This window comes from Scylla paramamosain, chromosome 6, assembly GCF_035594125.1.
Source record: "Scylla paramamosain isolate STU-SP2022 chromosome 6, ASM3559412v1, whole genome shotgun sequence".
Classification (NCBI taxonomy): domain Eukaryota; kingdom Metazoa; phylum Arthropoda; class Malacostraca; order Decapoda; family Portunidae; genus Scylla; species Scylla paramamosain.
Window position 1 is genome coordinate 9,355,180 of NC_087156.1, and position 17,321 is coordinate 9,372,500.

General features: G+C 40.2%; 1 protein-coding gene across 21 annotated transcripts in view; it reads right to left on the reverse strand.

Annotated features, from left to right (window-relative positions):
- LOC135101291 (jmjC domain-containing protein 8-like) overlaps positions 1–17,321 on the reverse strand; it is a 194,238-nt gene that overhangs the window by 30,051 nt on the left and 146,866 nt on the right. For 6 of the 21 annotated variants that reach the window (XM_064005001.1, XM_064005004.1, XM_064005002.1 and 3 more), the window contains 4 exons: positions 15,771–15,885; positions 4,224–4,316; positions 3,258–3,306; positions 1,560–1,725 (listed from right to left, as the gene is read on the reverse strand). In XM_064005001.1, the coding sequence (XP_063861071.1) occupies positions 1,560–1,725; positions 3,258–3,306; positions 4,224–4,316; positions 15,771–15,865 (403 nt within the window). In that variant the 5' untranslated portion in view covers positions 15,866–15,885. Of the gene's footprint in view, positions 1–1,559; positions 1,726–3,257; positions 3,307–4,223; positions 4,337–4,634; positions 4,714–15,770; positions 15,966–17,321 lie in introns of those variants that run through there. The other 15 variants (XM_064005009.1, XM_064005011.1, XM_064005008.1 and 12 more) reach the window with 6 other exon arrangements.

Consider the following 17,321-nt stretch of genomic DNA (forward strand, 5'->3'; position numbering starts at 1 on the left):
TCTCATTCAAAGGGAGCATCTGTGTGGTATTTTTTGACAAATGTTTCTAAAATCTATGAAAATCAGTTTTGAACTTATGGGGAAGACTGTAAACTATCAGATTTAAAAAATAGTGTTGCTAGAACACAGCTGAAATATCCCAAGGTGTCATGTCATTCCCTCATACATGGTGCTTTATGTAGTATGATGCTGATTCTGATGTTTGTAAAATCTATGTTAGAAATTGTTTTTCCATTCAAGTTTTATCACTTGACATTCCTCTTCTCTTTCTGGTGAGTATAGCAAGCAAGTGAGAGCAGAACAGCTGGGATGTGGGGGCTTCCCAGCAGCTCCCTGGCTCTCAAAGGGGGATTACTGTTATGCTCTTTGTCTTCCAGTTTCTCCTACAAGCAGTTACCAAAGATGATGCACAAAAGACTATTGGGGAAAACAAGGACAAATAACTTGAAAAATACCCACAAGGAAAGATGAAGTTATGAGAGCTCAACTGAGCCCCAAAAACCAGCCCTTACCAGCCAGCCATAGGGTACCTCTACCACCACCACCACTGCTACATGAATCCCAATGAGACTACGCTCAAAGATGTGGAATTAGTGTCCTAAAGTCAGATTTCCAGTTCTATAGAAAGTAGAAGTATAGGTAAGATACAGAGGGAACTGAAAAAAATTATGAAAGACAATTTTTTGGTTTCAAATTTTTCTTACAAAACTATAAATCTGATTGTCTATTGTTTAGTATCATTAAACATACAACTAAAGGTGAATTTTTGTGAGGACATTTACATTTTTTTAATTAGAGTGAAAAAAAAAAAAAAAAAAAATTGGTATGTTTTGTTTTGATAACCAAGACAAAATTTAATTTTATCACTACAAATTGTAAATGTATATAAATGTTAAGTTTTCATGGTATTTGTTAAAATCAGTTGAGTGAAATGCGCAGGCCGTGAGACAAATTTATTTATTGTTTTAAAGATTTCTAAAAGCGACCAACCAAATTTCATGAAATTTGCATGATGTAATAAATAAACATACAAATTATGATTTCAATCTCATAGGGCATACCACTCATGAAACAGATATCTCCTGATGCTCTGCTTAACTCTACACAGCACAGCAGGAGGCAATTTGTGGGAGGCAAAACATCCTGGTGCAGGTGTTATGTGAAGAATGTCCTCCCTCACTCCCTGCATTTCATTCCAGCTTCCTTCCTTTCCTCTCTCCTGCCTTCCTTATTATGTACTTGGATCATTAACACCATGTCAACAGGCATCTCTTCATCTCTTGGAGAAACATAACATTCCTCTTGACTCACCTTTGTTATCAGACAGATCCTTTCTCCTGCAAACTTAATGAATTAATATACACTTATTGTACCAGACTGATATCTCCCATAACAAACCATGGCAAGCTGCCATTGTCATGCACATACATTCATAATCACAACCACAAGCATTCCCACACATCTATGCCTCTAGTCCTCAATCTTCTCCTACAAAGATCAAAAGTATTCAATCCAAAAGAGTATACACACTTGGAAAGGAGAACAAATCCTTGCCTTACCATTGCCAAGGGTGCTGAGACTCTGAGGGTGGAGTTGGTTGTTACAGTAGTGTTGGAGAGTGGTGTCTTGCTTCAGGTAGCTGTAGCTGTTGGCTGAGCTGAGGCGAACTGTCATGTACCCAAAACCATCAAGCAATGTTGCTCTCCTGGTCAGTGTCTGGAACAACTATATATTGACTCAAATTAATTGGTCAGTTGTGTTTCTTCTACAATGAGCAATATGTTTACTATGTGTATAGAGTAATTTCACAGTTGTGACCATTGTACACACTCTTTTCTCTGAAATGCTTGTGATGTGTGAGGAAGGCCCTACACAAGAAGTATATTACATGTACTGAAAGGCAAGGACTTTATACAATATCTGAGAAGTGGAGAGATTTCAGGGAACCAGATTTATCTGAAATTAAAATATAAAACTTTCACTCAAGACTCTCAGACACAATCGGCCCTAGAACATTTAATATATATGTGTCAATATTACTTAAGACCAGACACAATCAATGCCACATCACAAGAATGGTTGTCAAATGATGAACAGAAAAATTTATCTTTAAAATATGCAGTAAATGGTCAGATATGGTCAGTGCCACTTGATGCAATTGCAGCAAGTCATGCATTGCAAAACTAGAGTTCTCTCCCTATGCTTTGATTGACAGCAATAGCCAATTTTAATTAAACTTGCTTGGAGAAACGTGTAATTTCTCATCAAGCATTTCCACACTTACCTTCTCCACAGCTGTGAGTTATACACACTTACATCCATGTGCAAATTAAATTTCCTTTGATGCCTGAGATATGCACATGTGGGGCTCATATAGTGAGCATGGTTGTATGCTTCAAATTAAGGCCCAGTACTAAGGAAATACAACAGCAAACTGGAATAAATCCAGTTATAATATGCTGCCTGGTTTCTAAGTTTAAGGCTTCCTGAGAGTGTGAGATACCCTGCCATAAACATGGTGGGTATGGTGTCCCAAGATGTGATAGGACTCTTTGGCTTGCATAAGGCAACTGTTGAAAGAAAATCCAACCAGTAGAGCAAGACAGCTAAAGAAACTGTGCATGCCTCAGACATCAAGGGAAATTTGCACAAGGAAATATGTGCATAACTTACAGTTGTGGAGAGGGTAAGTGAGGAGGAGCTTGATAAGAAAGTAAATATTTCTCCAAGCAAGCAAAATAAAAACGGACCATTGCTATCATTCAAAGCATCAGGTGAGAACTCTAATGTCATATAGTAGTGACTTTTCCTGCATGGCTTTTCCATGCTTTATACACTAGCAAAATAATAAACATACAGTTTTGTGATGAGAAACTAACTGATCACATCAAATGGCACTGACTGTGAGAAACTAACTGATCACATCAAGTGGCACTGACTGTAAGTGGTGTCCAGGCACCTAGATGCTGATACAACCAATAAAAATTAATGTTAAAAACACCTTGTGCTGTGCCACTCCCCAATACATAATGGCCTTCTCTTATGTTGGTCAGCCATTGCCCTTCTTCAAAAAATATTAATAAATTATATTAATACTTGTTCCTCAACAGCTTGAAAGGTTTAGATTTAGCTCAATAGAATATATATATATATATATATATATATATATATATATATATATATATATATATATATATATATATATATATATATATATATATATATATATATATATATATTACTTTGCTCAAGCTCACCTTATTGTCTGATGCTCCTCTAATTACTACTGGCTCAGTGTAAGCATACCTGTGAAAAGAAAGACATGTTACTCTTGGTTGTTTGTACATATATAAACTGGGGTGACATCACATGGTTGGTAGCCTATAAAACTAAAAGCATATTCCATCACTCTTAAGTCCTTCAGAACCAAGCAGTTTCCATGTGGTCTTCATATAAGAGGAATAGAGATCAATGGAATTAAAAAAAAGAGCAAATATGAAGATTGTTCATACCAGTTGGACTGCTTTATCATATGGAGAGATGTTAAATTGGGCTTGATATTAAAAGAAAGAAGAGAATGTATGCAACAATGACAGGAATATAACAGTTTAATGAGCACTGCTGCTCTCACCTATGTTCTCTCTCTCTACACTCATTGTTCTATCCTTTCTTATAAATGACAAAAAAAAATCAAACTCATTATGTTGGCTATATCATCACTATTCTTTCTCATTTCAACACTATGAATTGTTATTTTGTTACATGAAATAAATTATAAAACACCCACTTGTGATCATGTGTGGGTATGTTGATGCAAGGCTGTGAGTGGATGTTGTGCAGCACTGTCTCAACCTGTTGCCATCATATCTCTTGCATTCTGGCTCCTTTTTCCTTTCCTTAACATTTCAGGTTTATCTTTGTCATCATTCCCCTCAATGATGGGGATGATGATGACAAAGATAAATGTCACAGTGAAAGGGGAAAGAAGTCAAAATGTGAAACAAAGTGTAGCAATGGGTGGATATGGTGCTACACAATAATCACTCAGCCTTGTAATACATGTAAAATTTTAAACTAAAATATTTTGTTACCTAGTTAATTAATTTTTCTACCTGAGGGTGAATGTACTGAATGAAATTTAGTTGACTTGTGATGATTTAATCAGTGATCCAGTTATAAAGTAAAACACAGCATAGTGAAAAAGGCCTAAAGAAACACACTACCTTAAAACAAATTTGTCTTGTGTCAGAAAGCGGTCTTCTTGAGCAATGTTACAAGGTCCTGGCTGGGCCACTCTGTCCTCTGGATTTGTCACCCTGAAATATGTATGATATAACTGCTAGTTTATTTAGGGTTGTTCTGGTGGACCAAGCAAGTGGGGCTCACCTAGCCTGACATCTTCAGTCTTTTCACCTAAGAAATATGTATACAGTTTTGATATGTCATGTAAGAATGAAAACACTTTCAATGGAAAGCCAAATTTTATACTTCACTTACATGGTGCAAGCAGGCCAAGTGTAAAGGAAGACTGAAAGAAATCTTATTTTTGAACATAAAATTTTTTTTTCAGCATTAACATTGCTCTGCATGTCCAGCTTTGTTTACATTCCCACATTTAAATAAATTCAACTCACATTCTGCTGTCTGACAACCTTGCTGTTGGTGCTGTTGGCACCCTCACTCTCCTGCCAGGGTCTTGTCTCGTCATTCATTCTTGACATATGGCATGGAGTGGAGCGGAAGGGAGGGTTATATGTATAAGAAACTGGTAAGTGAAAAAAAATCTATTTTATGTTTGAAAATGCAATTTGTTTTGCATACATCCTGTTTCTTAAACTGGTAGATTCCCACATTTTAGGAGATGAGGCATGCCTGCCATGCCAAATTAGACAAGGGTGAAGAAAGTCCACATTGTTAGAATGTCTCTCACCTGTATGTGAGCTTGTAAGACAAGGCTGAGGTATAGAGCATACTGTGACTGAGCATATGGTAGTGCCTCATTGACCTCATATTGTCAGCTCTGGCTGCATCTAAAAAGCAGAGGTGACTACTGGTGTCAGGTTGCTGTGCTCACCATGCAGAGAAGTCAAACTACTATGTCTATGGCAATGACCAGTCCCAGAGTGAAAATGTCTCTTTCTTCCCTCTAAATATCCTTCAAGCAATGATGAGAGAATACAGAACGAGTTTTCCAGCAGGCCACCTTGAGGATAGAAGTGATTAGGCTATTTTTTCAAAGCAGCATGGAAGTGGCTATAACCCTGATGTCATGTCCTCAGATCTTGACAGACAAGCATAAAGAGTCAGGGAAGGACTCGTCTGCCATATTAATAGTCTCTTGAAGGAAGGAAATTGCTGCCTTGGACATGGGCTACATCAGGTCTATGACAGAAAGAAACAAATGCCTAAGTCTTATGGTGGAGCATGTCCTGTGCTGATATCAATTCAAAACCCTTACTGGGCACAGGTGATGTTTCTCATCTTCTCTCCCAACAACGGCAGAAAGACTATGCAGACAAAATTCCCTTGGAATGGGGTTTATGTCTGATTCTGTCTTAGTGATGAACTCCAGGAGATAAGAGAGTAACAGATTAGCTACAGTATTGGATAAAGTTTGGAATTCATCCACCTACTCGTATTAGGTGTAGCTCGGGCCACTGGAAAAAAAAGAGCCTTCTTGGTTATATTTCTCATGGGGGAAAGATGTAAGGGTTTGAAGGGTGGACGAGTTAAAATTTTGAGCACTATGTCCACATTCCATGGTAAGAGCCCTATGAATTGCTCCGGTGACTTGTGCGGACCATGCTTTAAAGATGTCCTGGAGAACTTTATCACTGAACTAATCAAATCCTTTGTAAGAAAAATGCTGTTCAGTATAGCTTTGTAACCTTTAACCCTTTCCTTCCGGCAATCGTATATATACGATTGCAAAAATGCGTCTGTAGCGACGGCGATCATACCGGTAATCAAGAATTTTCGCGCCTCAATTTTGAGGTCCAAGCGCGGTTTCTTGAGTCAGATGGTGTGAGTGGAAGTGTCTGGCATGTTTCCACATGTAATGTTGTCACTAGCTATGGAAATTTAGCGGTAACTAAGCTATTTTCCCTTTCTCCGGGCGACACTTGGCAACCCCAGCGACCTGCCGGGTGGAAAGCACTCGCCGGGTGGAAAGCACCATGATAAGTGTGAAGAGACATCCTGATAAGAGCCAAGGATCTCAGATCATAACTCACCATGGAGCAGGACACAACATATGTATTTAGCAGTGCTTCTGAGTTTGAAGACAGTGACAGTGAATATTTAGAAGAAGAAGCTGAAGAAAGCAAAGACATTGGTGAGGACTCGGAAAATGATTTACAGGATCCACCTGTTTTATCAGAACAGAGAGATGATACCTATCATTCTTTCAAGTTAATTTTTTCATTATTTTCGATTTTATAATAAAATGGTAGAAGGTAACTTGTCAGAGAGAGAGAGAGAAAGAGAGAGAATGTTATTTGCCTGAAACTTGATGTGAAAAGGGATGAAATCTCTCTCTCTCTCTCTCTCTCTCTCTCTCTCTCTCTCTCTCTCTCTCTCTCTCTCTCTCTCTCTCTCTCATTGGAAGTGTACAATTTCCCCTCCAAGATGAGAGAGAGAGAGAGAGAGAGAGAGAGAGAGAGAGAGAGAGAGAGAGAGAGAGAGAGAGAGAGAGAGAGAGAGAGAGAGAGAGAGAGAGAGAGAGAGAGAGAGAGAGAGAGAGAGAGAGAGAGAGAGAGAGAGAGAGAGAGAGAGAGAGAGAGAGAGAGAGAGAGTGTGTTTGCGCGCGGCGTCATCGCTCTCCGGGCTGTTTCTGGATGATGGATCATACAGCAGGAGGAGGAGGAATCCTTTATAAGGCATAAACTCAACTTTCAGAGGTCACATCGAGCTACAAAGTATATCATTGTATTCAGAATAACAAAGAGAAAATAATTATTAGTATTCAAACAATTTTCTGACAATTTCTAGGTTTACCATTTTTAGCCGTCATACAAAACGAGAAAATAATTTAAGCGCCGGAAGGAAAGGGTTAATTAATAGTAGAGGCAGAAAGGTTACATTGTCACAGGAAAACCAGAAAGTCTACAATTTTCTGGCTGGATTGGTTGAAAATAGTGTGGCCTTCACTCCTGTACCATTGTCTGAACTTATTCCAATTATAATGTTAATTCATAAAAGTGGAAGGTCATTTAGATTGAACCAAGAACTGCACAACCCTCAAGGGGTAGCCTCTATGATGGAGAAGTCACTTGATAGTCTCCATGTAGTTAGCTGAAACACATGGAGAGCCTGATGAAATTTGTGGATGTGAGGCTGACAGAGGAAATCCCTGCAATAGGAAAAGCAGTGGGGCATGTCTACTTTCGCTTGCATAAAGTCTGAAAACCATTCCTTCTGGGGCCAAAACAATGCTATCAAAATGAGTGTAGTGTTCTGAGCAACCTGAAGCTTGTTGAGCACTTTTTTTTTTATGTAGGTGGAATGGTGGCCAAGGAAGAAAAAAAAAAAAAAAAAAAAAAAAAAAAAAAAAAAAAAAAAACACTGAGATGCCAGCCCCAGAAAAGGGTCCAAAGCAGTGGTCAAAAATTGAGGGATGTTATTGAAACCTCCCTCTTGAAGGAAATCAAGTCATAGGAAGGTGGAAATACAGAATCAGGCAGGGAGTTCCAGAGTTTACAAGAAAAAGGAAGGAATGATTGAGAATACTGGTTAATTCTTGCATTAGAGAGGTGGACAGAATAGGGGTGAAAGAAAGGAGAAAGTCTTGTGCAGCGAGGCCATGGGAGGAGGGGAGGCATGCAGTTAGCAAGATGAGAAGTCCAGTTAGCATGAAAATAGTGGTAGAAGATAGCTCGAGATACAACACTGCGGTGATGAAAGAGAGGCTGAAGACATCAGTTAGAGGAGAGGAGCTGATGAGACGAAAAGCTTTTGATTCCACCCTGTCTAGAAGAGCAGTATGAATGGAACCCCACCACAGACATGTGAAGCATACTCCATACATGGACGGATAAGGCCCTTGTACAGAGTTAGCAGCTAGGGTGGGGGGGTGTGAGAAAAACTGATGGAGATGTCTCAGAATGAGTAACTTCATAGAAGCTGTTTTAGCTAGAGATTAGAGATTAAAGGACAGACTGAGGATATTCAGTGTAGAAGAGGGTGACAGTTGAGTGTCATTGAAGAAGACGGGATAGTTGTCTGGAAGGTTGTATCGAGTTGATAGATGGAGGAATTGAGTTTTGCCCCAATCAGAAATTTTAGAAAGATCAGAAGTCAGGTGTTCTGTGGCATCCCTGCATGAATGGTCTATTTCCTTAAGCGTTTACGAAAAGACATGGAAAAGTGCAGGGTGGTATCATCAGCGTAGGAATGGATAGGCAAGAAGTTTGGTCTAGAAAGTCATTGATGAATAATAAGGAGAGAGTGGGTGGCAGGATCCTGAGGAACACCACTGTTAATAGATTTAGAAGAACAGTGACCATCTACCACAGCAACAACAGAATGGTCAGAAAGGAAACTTGAGATGAAGTTACAGAGAGAAGGATAGAAGCTGTAGGAGAGTAGTTTGGAAAGCAAAGCTTTGTACCAGACTCTATCTAAAGCTTTTGATATATCCAAGGCAACAGCAAAAGTTTCACCAAAATCTCTAAAAGAGGATGACCAAGACTTAGTAAGGAAAGCCAGAAGATCATCAGTAGAGTGGTCTTGACGGAACCCATACTGACGATCAGACAGAAGGTTGTGAAGTGATAGATGTTTAAGAATCTTCCTGTTGAGGATAGATTAGAAAACATTAGATAGGCAGGAAATTAAAGCAATAGGATGGTAGTTTGAGGTAATAGAACCATCATCCTTTTAAGAAACAAGGTGAATGTAGGCAAACTTCCAGCAAGAAGGAAAGGTAGATGTTGACAGACATAGTTGAAAGAGTTTGACTAAGGCAAGGTACAAGCACAGAGGCACAGTTTCAGAGAACAATAGGAGGGACCCCATCAGGTCCATAAGTGTTCCGAGGGTTTAGGCCAGTGAAGGCATAGAAAACATCATTGCAAAGAATTTTAATAGGTAGCATGAAGTAGTCAGAGGGTGGAGGAGAGGGAGGAACAATCCCTTAATCGTCCATGCTAGAGTTTTTAGTAAAGGTTTGATCGAAGAGCTCAGCTTTAGAGATAGATGTCATAGCAGTGGCGTCATCTGGTTGAAATAAAGGAGGGAAAGAACAAGCAAAGTTATAGGAGATATTCTTGGCTGCATGCCAGAAGTCACGAGGGGAGTTAGATCTCGAAAGATTTTTACTTTCTATTAATGAAGGAGTTTTTGGCTAGTTGGACAGACTTGGCATGGTTCTAGACAGAAATATAAGGTGCATGAGATTCTGGTGACAGAGGACTTAAGTACCTTTTATGGGCCACCTCTCATTGTGGAGTAGGCAGTAGACACCTGCTGAAACGATCATTACTCCCAGTGAGTTCTAAAGCACTATTCAGGGGGTGCTGTGAACTTATCATTAAACCCAGCTGTGACCTCACTGAACATTTCCCTTTGTGTCTCACAACACAAGGGGACAGTCACAGCCTGCCCTCTAAAGACAACTCTCTTCCTCCACACAAAACTACAAGCACCTAATAACACACACACTCTTCACTCAAAAATTTCAAAATTATTATGGCGACTCCTACACCAGCCTCGGAGTCCCCATCTGGGGAGGGGACCATAAATGTCCCCAGGTCAGACTGCCTTTCTGTCGACGACCCTAAGTGTCTTGACACCCCCTCAACTTTTTCTTCATTAACTTCTGCAACATTTGCGGTCTAAGATCTAATTTTCAATCTGTAGAACACCACCTCTCCTCTTCTAAACCTCATCTTCTTTTCCTCACTGATACTCAAGTGTCTGAGGCAACTGACAGTAGCCCCTTTTCTGTTCCCTGCTACTTTCTCTATCCTCATTTTTCATCCAAAGCTGGATGTTGCTTTTATGTGCGCAATGACTTAACCTTCTCTCATGCCCACGCTCTTAATCTTCCGAGTTTTCCACCATCTGGCTGCGACTACAGAGTCACTCTCAAACTAAATTTATCTGTGCAGTATACCTCTCAGCTAACTCCTCTGGCTATAAGAAATTCTTTGACTACTTACTTCCAAAGTGGAGCACATTCTGACCCTCTTCCCTTTTGCAGAGATCTCCATTCTTGGACACTTCAATGTTCACCACCAGCTTTGGCTTTCCTCTCCCTTCACTGACCATCCTGGTGAATAAACCTTCAACTTTGCTATCCTCCATGACCTAGAGCAATTGGTGCAACACCCTTCTTGTATTCCTGACCGTCTTGGAGATATGCCCAACATTCTTGACCTTCTCCTGACCTCTAATCCTTCTGCTTATGCTGTCACCCTTGGATGATACTGGGCTTGTTCCTCCCTCTCCTCCACCATCTGACTACTTCATGCTACCTATAATTTTAAAATTCTTCGCAATGATGTTTTCCATGCCCTTGATGGCCTAAATCCTCAGAAGGCTTATGGACCTGATGGGGTCCCTCCTACTGTTCTCTGAAACTGTGCCTCCATGCTTGCACCTTGCCTAGTCAAACTCTTTCAGCTCTGTCTGTCAACATCTACATTTCCTTCTTGCTGGAAGTTTGCCTACATTCAGTCTGTTCCTAAAAAGGGTGACCGTTCTAATCCCTCAAACTACCGTCCAATTGCTTTAATTTCCTACCTATCTAAAGTTTTTGAATCTATCCTCAACAGAAAGATTCTTAAACATCTATCACTTCACAACCTTCTATCTGATCACCAGTATGGGTGATCTGGCTTTCCTTACTGAGTCTTGGTCATCCTCTTTTAGAGATTTTGGTGAAACTTTTGCTGTTGCCTTGGATATATCAAAAGCTTTTGATAAAGTCTGGCACAAAGCTTTGATTTCCAAACTACCCTCCTACAGCTTCTATCCTTCCCTCTGTAACTTCATCTCAAGTTTCCTTTCTGACTGTTCTATTGCTGGTGTAGTAGATGGTCACTGTTCTTTGCCTAAATCTATTAACAGTGGTGTTCCTCAGGGTTCTGTCCTGTCACCCACTTTCTTCTTATTATTCATTAATGATATAAACCAAACTTCTTGTCCTATCCAATCCTACGCTGATGATACCACTCTGCACTTTTCCACGTCTTTTCACAGATGTCCAACCCTTCAGGAAGTAAACATTTCATGCAGGGAAGCCACAGAATGCTTGACTTCTGATCTTTCTAAAATTTCTGATTGGGGAAGAGCAAACTTGGTATTGTTCAATGCCTTAAAAACTCAATTCCTCCATTAATCAACTCGACAAAACCTTCCAGACAACTATCCCCTCTTCTTCAATGACACTCAACTGTCCCCCTCTTCTACACTGAACATCCTCAGTCTGTCCTTAATTAATAATCTGAACTGGAAACTTCACATCTCATCTCTAGCTAAAACAGCTTCTATGAAGTTAGGCATTCTGAGATGTCTCCGCCACTTTTTCTCACCACCCCCAGCTGCTAACTCTGTACAAGGGCCTTATCCGTCCATGTATGGAGTATGCTTTACATGTCTGTGGGGGTTCCACTCATACTGCTCTTCTAGACAGGATGGAATGAAAAGCTTTTCATCTCATCAACTCCTCTCCTCTAACTGACTGTCTTCAACCTCTCTCTCATTGCCACAATGTTGCATCTCTAGCTGTCTTCTACCGCTATTTTCATGCTAACTGCTCTTCTGATCTTGCTAACTGCATGCCTCCCCTTCTCCTGCGGCGTCGCTGCACAAGACTTTCTTCTTTCTCTCACCCTTATTCTGTCCACCTCTCTAATGCAAGAGTTAACCAGTATTCTCAATCTTTCAACCCTTTCTCTGGTAAACTCTGGAACATCCTGCCTGCTTCTGTATTTCCACCTTCCTATGACCTAAATTCCTTCAAGAGGGAGGTTTCAAGACACTCATTCTTCAATTTTTGACTACCACTTTGGACCCTTTTATGGAACTGGTATTTCAGTGAGCATTTTTTTTATTGGATTTTTGTTGCCTTGGTCAGTGCCCCTCCTATATAATAAAAAAAAAATAAAATAATGTATAGCACGAGAACAAGCTGTGTTAAACCAAGGTTTGGAAGGTTTAGGTCGAGAAAATGAGTGAGGAATGTATGCCTCCATGTCAGACACTATCACCTCTGTTATGCGCTCGGCACACAAAGACAGGTCTCTGACTCGGAAGCAGTAGTCATTCCAAGAAAAATCAGCAAAATACCTCCTCAGGTCCCCCCAACTAGCAGAAGCAAAATGCCAGAGGCCCCTCTGCTTAGGGGGATCCTGAGGAGGGACTGGAGCAATAGGACAAGATACAGATACAAGATTGTGATCAGAGGAGCACAATGGAGAAGAGAAGGTGACAGCATAAGCAGAAGGATTGGAGGTCAGGAAAAGGTCAAGAATGTTGGGCATAAATCCAAGATGGTCAGGAATACAAGTAGGGTGTTGCACCAATTGCTCTAGGTTGTGGAGGATAGCAAAGTTGAAGGCTAGTTCACCAGGATGGTCAGTGAAGGGAGAGGAAAGCCAAAGCTGGTGGTGAACATTGAAGTATCCAAGAATGGAGATCTTCGAAAAAGGGTAGAGTCAAAATGTGTTCCGCTTTGGAAGTTAAGTAGTCAAAGAATTTCTTATAGTCAGAGAAGTTAGGTGAGAGGTATACAGCACCGATATATTTAGTTTGAGAGTGACTCTGCAGTCATAGCCAGATGGTGGAAAACTCAGAAGATTCAAGAGCATGGGCATGAGATCAGGTTAAGTCGTTAAGCACATAAATGCAACATCCAGCTTTGGATTGAAAATGAGGATAGAGAAAATAGGAGGGAACAGAAAAGGGGCTACTGTCAGTTGACTCAGACACCTGAGTTTCAATGAGGGAAAGAAGATGAGGTTTAGAAGAGGAGAGGTGGTGTTCTACAGATTGAAAATTAAATCTAAGACCGTGAATGTTGCAGAAGTTAATGAAAAAAAAGTTGAGGAGGGTGTCAAGACACTTAGGGTCGTTATCAGAAGAGCAGTCTGACCTGAAAACATTTGTGGTCTCCTGCCCAGATGGGGATTCCGGGGCTGGTGTAGGAGTCACCATGAAAATTTTGAATTTTTGAGTGAAGGGTGTGTGTGTAATTAGGTGCTTGTAGTTTTGTGTGGAGGGCAGGCTGTGACTGCCCCCTTGTGTTGTGAGACACAAAGAGAAGTGTTCAGTGAGGTCAGAGCTGGGTTTAATGGTAAGTTCACAGCACCCCCTGACCCAATGCTTTAGATCTCACTTGGAGTAATTATTATTTCAGCAGGTGCCTTCTTGACAAGGGGAAAGGGAAGAAAGGCATACAGATCCTGGTGGTTCCAGTTGTACAAGAATGCATCCATCAAGACTGCCCTCAGATCTTAGAAAGGCGAGATGAAGTTCAGTAGCCTGAAGTTCAATCTTGTGGCGAAGAGATCCACTATTGGGTAACCCTATAACCTCCACAGAAGCTTGCTAACATCCCAATGGATAGTCTACTCCGTGGAAATCACTTGAATATGTCTGTTGATGCAGTATGCAAATTCACTGGATGCTTGCTGAACTGAGTGAGAATCTTGATAGAGTGGGCTTCTGCCCATTCTAAGATCTTTTGAGCTTCCATGTTGAACATCATTGAATGAATGCCCCTTTCCTTGGCCAGACAAGACAATGCTGTGGCTTTGTCCAAGAGCATGGCAACTGTTTTACAATGCAATATTCCCATGAAGTGAAGAAGGTCTAGGTGAATTGCCCTGAACTCCAAGTGATTGATGCACAAGGTCCTTTTGTGTCATCCAAAATCTGCTTGTTGATTCCTGAAGGAAGGATGCTTCCCAACCCTCCATTGAGACATCCATGTAAAGAAACAAGTCTGGGGAGGCCAACTGAAGTGATTGCCCTGCACATAGATTTTGTTCTTCTGACCACCCTCAAAGGTCCTGAAGGATATTTGTCCCAAGGAATAAGAACACTGGTTCCCAGTGACTGTCTGTCCCATATCTGAGTAAGCCAGAGCAAGAGATTTCTCATCCTCCCTCTTACACCTGGTATTAAGTGGATGAGAGAAGACATGTGGCCTAGGAGCATCATCCATTCCCTTGCTGGTGGACAGACATTGCTAAGAAATTACTGTATCTGGTGATGGAGATTGTTTAGCCCTGTCTGTGCTGGGAAAACCTTCAAAAGAGGAAAGAATTCCCATCCCTAAAGAAATCTTTGTCTGCACTGGAGGATTTTTCCCAGCTTATAATAATCACTAGAAAGGAGCACAGGTCTGTGAGAACATGTGTTGTCTCTTGGCCTTCTCTCTCTGACGCAGCCAGAATGAGCCAGACATCTAAGTACCTCACTAGACAAATCCCCTGGCAATGTTAAGCTGTTGAAACCAGAGCCATCATCCTTGTGAAAACCTGCAGAGCTGAGACTGGAAAGTTCGGTTTCTCCAAGAGAATTGGAGGAATTTGCAGCTGTCTTGGTGTGCTGGCACTTGGAAGTAGGCATCCCTGAGGTCATTGGAAACCATCCAGTTGCTCTTTTACACAGCCAACATAACTGTCCTCACTGTCTCCATTCTGAACATGGTTGTGTGAAATGTGGAAGGACAGAAGGGGAATGGATGACAATCCTCTAGCTCATGCCACATGTATCAGACTGAGCGATGCCTGTCACACTTCTTGATATGTAAGAGACTTCAATAATGAGAGAAATGATGTGCATATTGTGATCGAGGAAATGAAAAGAAGACTAGTAGCATCAGAATGAAATAGAATGAGACTGTATTAATCAATAAATCCTGACTTTACTGTACATGAAATATATAATTCAAGGCTAAAAGTTAATGAACAGGAAAGAATTTCTTGGACTCATTTTAGAAAAGTGCACATTCTCTTGCTGATGAGGAAGGATGATGGAATTGGCAAGGAAGAAGTTGCTTGCCACTAGAAAAGCGGTTGTGATCATGTGGACTGAGAGACTTTCTGCTTGGCTTTAGCCAAGTTTATGTAGTAAGGATTGGTGGTATTTACAGGCACTAAGAACCAGCTCAAAATTCCACCCAGCACATTTAGAGCACCAATCCTCAACTGTACAAAAACCACAACAGCAGACAATACATACAGAATGAAGGTTGTTGGAGGCACTACCCATAGCTTGTCTGCAACCTAAAGTCATGTAGAACCTCCTGATGGCATGGGAAATAGATGGATGAGCAGACAAAGATGAAGAAAGCGGGAGGAAGGAGCCATGTGTCTGTCTGCCTCCGCCAGTGTGTCATCAGCTTTAACATCATAAGTGGAAGAAAGGCACTGATGGCCACCTTCCTGCTCTGGTAAGTCAGACATGATAAAAGGAAAATAACTGGGCAAAACAACAGAACACTGTCACAATTCATGCACTATGGCATCTCAAGAATTAATGATGAGACCCTGGCAGGAGAGTGGGAGCACCAACAGCACCAATAGCAGGGTTGCCAGACAATGGAATACAACTTAAATGTGGGAATGTAGACTCAGCTGGACATATAGAGCATTATTAACGATAGTACAAAAAAGGTTGTATGTGAAACAATTGTTCTTCTGTCATTGCCAACGCCTCATCCTTCACAAGATAACTTTATTTTTATGAAAAATAACAGGCTCATAAATATATGACAAGCATAAGAAATGGTAACAAATTTTTCTATTAAAGGTTCTCACCATCCTCCATCATCTGCAGGCTCCTCAGGCATGGCTAGGATGGTTGCTACAAGCAGCAAGATCCCACACATCCAGCTTAAATGGGTCACCATCATGAGGAGTATTCAATGTACTGCTGAAAATAAAAAATTCAGATACTTTCTCCACATTGTGCAAAGGACTTCCAGTGATACAGCCTCACTTCTATTTTCTCATCTGTAAAAAGTGAATATTGTAAGAAGAAAAAAAAAAAAAAAAAAAAAAAAAAAAATCAACACAACCAACAGTCCTCTCCCAAATGCTGAGTACCTCTCCAAGATGCCCAATGGTACAAAAAGTGAATATTGTAAGAAAAAAAAAAAATAAATAAAAAAAATAAATAAATAAATAAATCACAACCAACAGCCCTCTCCCAAATGCTGAGTACCTCTCCAAGATGCCCAATGGTACATTCATTTAACTGAAGAAATTCATTCTATTGTAAATCTCTCATACTGTAATGTATTTTAAAACAGATTCTAGTTTCAATTCATACAAAAATACAGAATTGATTCAATTTTACTAATTCAGTGATTAACTTCATTAATACACTGAATTAATTAATTGTCATTAATGAATATTGAAATAATATATTCTTATATGTATATGGCATTATGAGTTATATTCATATTACATGAATATAATAGCCTGTATGAAGAGTCACAAGGGCTAAGGTGCAGGCCTTCCATTCGATCATCAAAGCAAAGCCTTCGCGGATGCCTTCAATATGAACCATGAGTCACAGTGGAAGGTAGGGCCGAGAGAGGTCTGTTGACAACAGTTTTTCTAAATACTGGTATGACTGTAATTGATTTGAGTTCCACGAATGACAACAAAAACCATAGACTGTTTGTAAACAAAGTTTAGACAGCAGTAAATATATGAAGAATTTTGCTAAAGAGTGTCATGACAAATACATGAAAAATAGCAGTCAAGAAACACATTTCTTGTCTTGGATTTTCTTTTGTTTACTTTTTAGTGGTCAATTTTTTATCATTATTATTATCATGCCTCATTTTTCTTTTATATATTTCTGGAGTATATTACAACTTTTTATTATCACTTTTATCATTATGCTTAAGGTAAGTTTTCTTAAATAGGGTGAAAAAAATTCTCTCTCTCTCTCTCTCTCTCTCTCTCTCTCTCTCTCTCTCTCTCTCTCTCTCTCTCTCTCTCTCTCTCTCTCAGTAGCATAGAAAATTATGTAATCCTTTCCCTCTATTTTTTGTTTTACCCACTTCCAGCCAAGACAAGTATACCTACAACAATTTCCAAGTTAAATCAACTTCTCAGGGAGTAGTATGTGTTGTGCTGGTGTTTAGGCTGCAGGAGTATCCCTCTTACTGTTAGTATTAGAGTTGAAAATATGTGGACCCCCGTACCCAAACCATTTCAGGCCATGATTAATATTATTCATGACTGGGTGTGATGCGATAAACTATGGAAATTCATTTGCCATACCCCTAAGTCAGTGATTCTCAAAGTGTGTGCCGCGGCACACTAGTGTAGCCCCATTATCTCCTTTGTTGTACT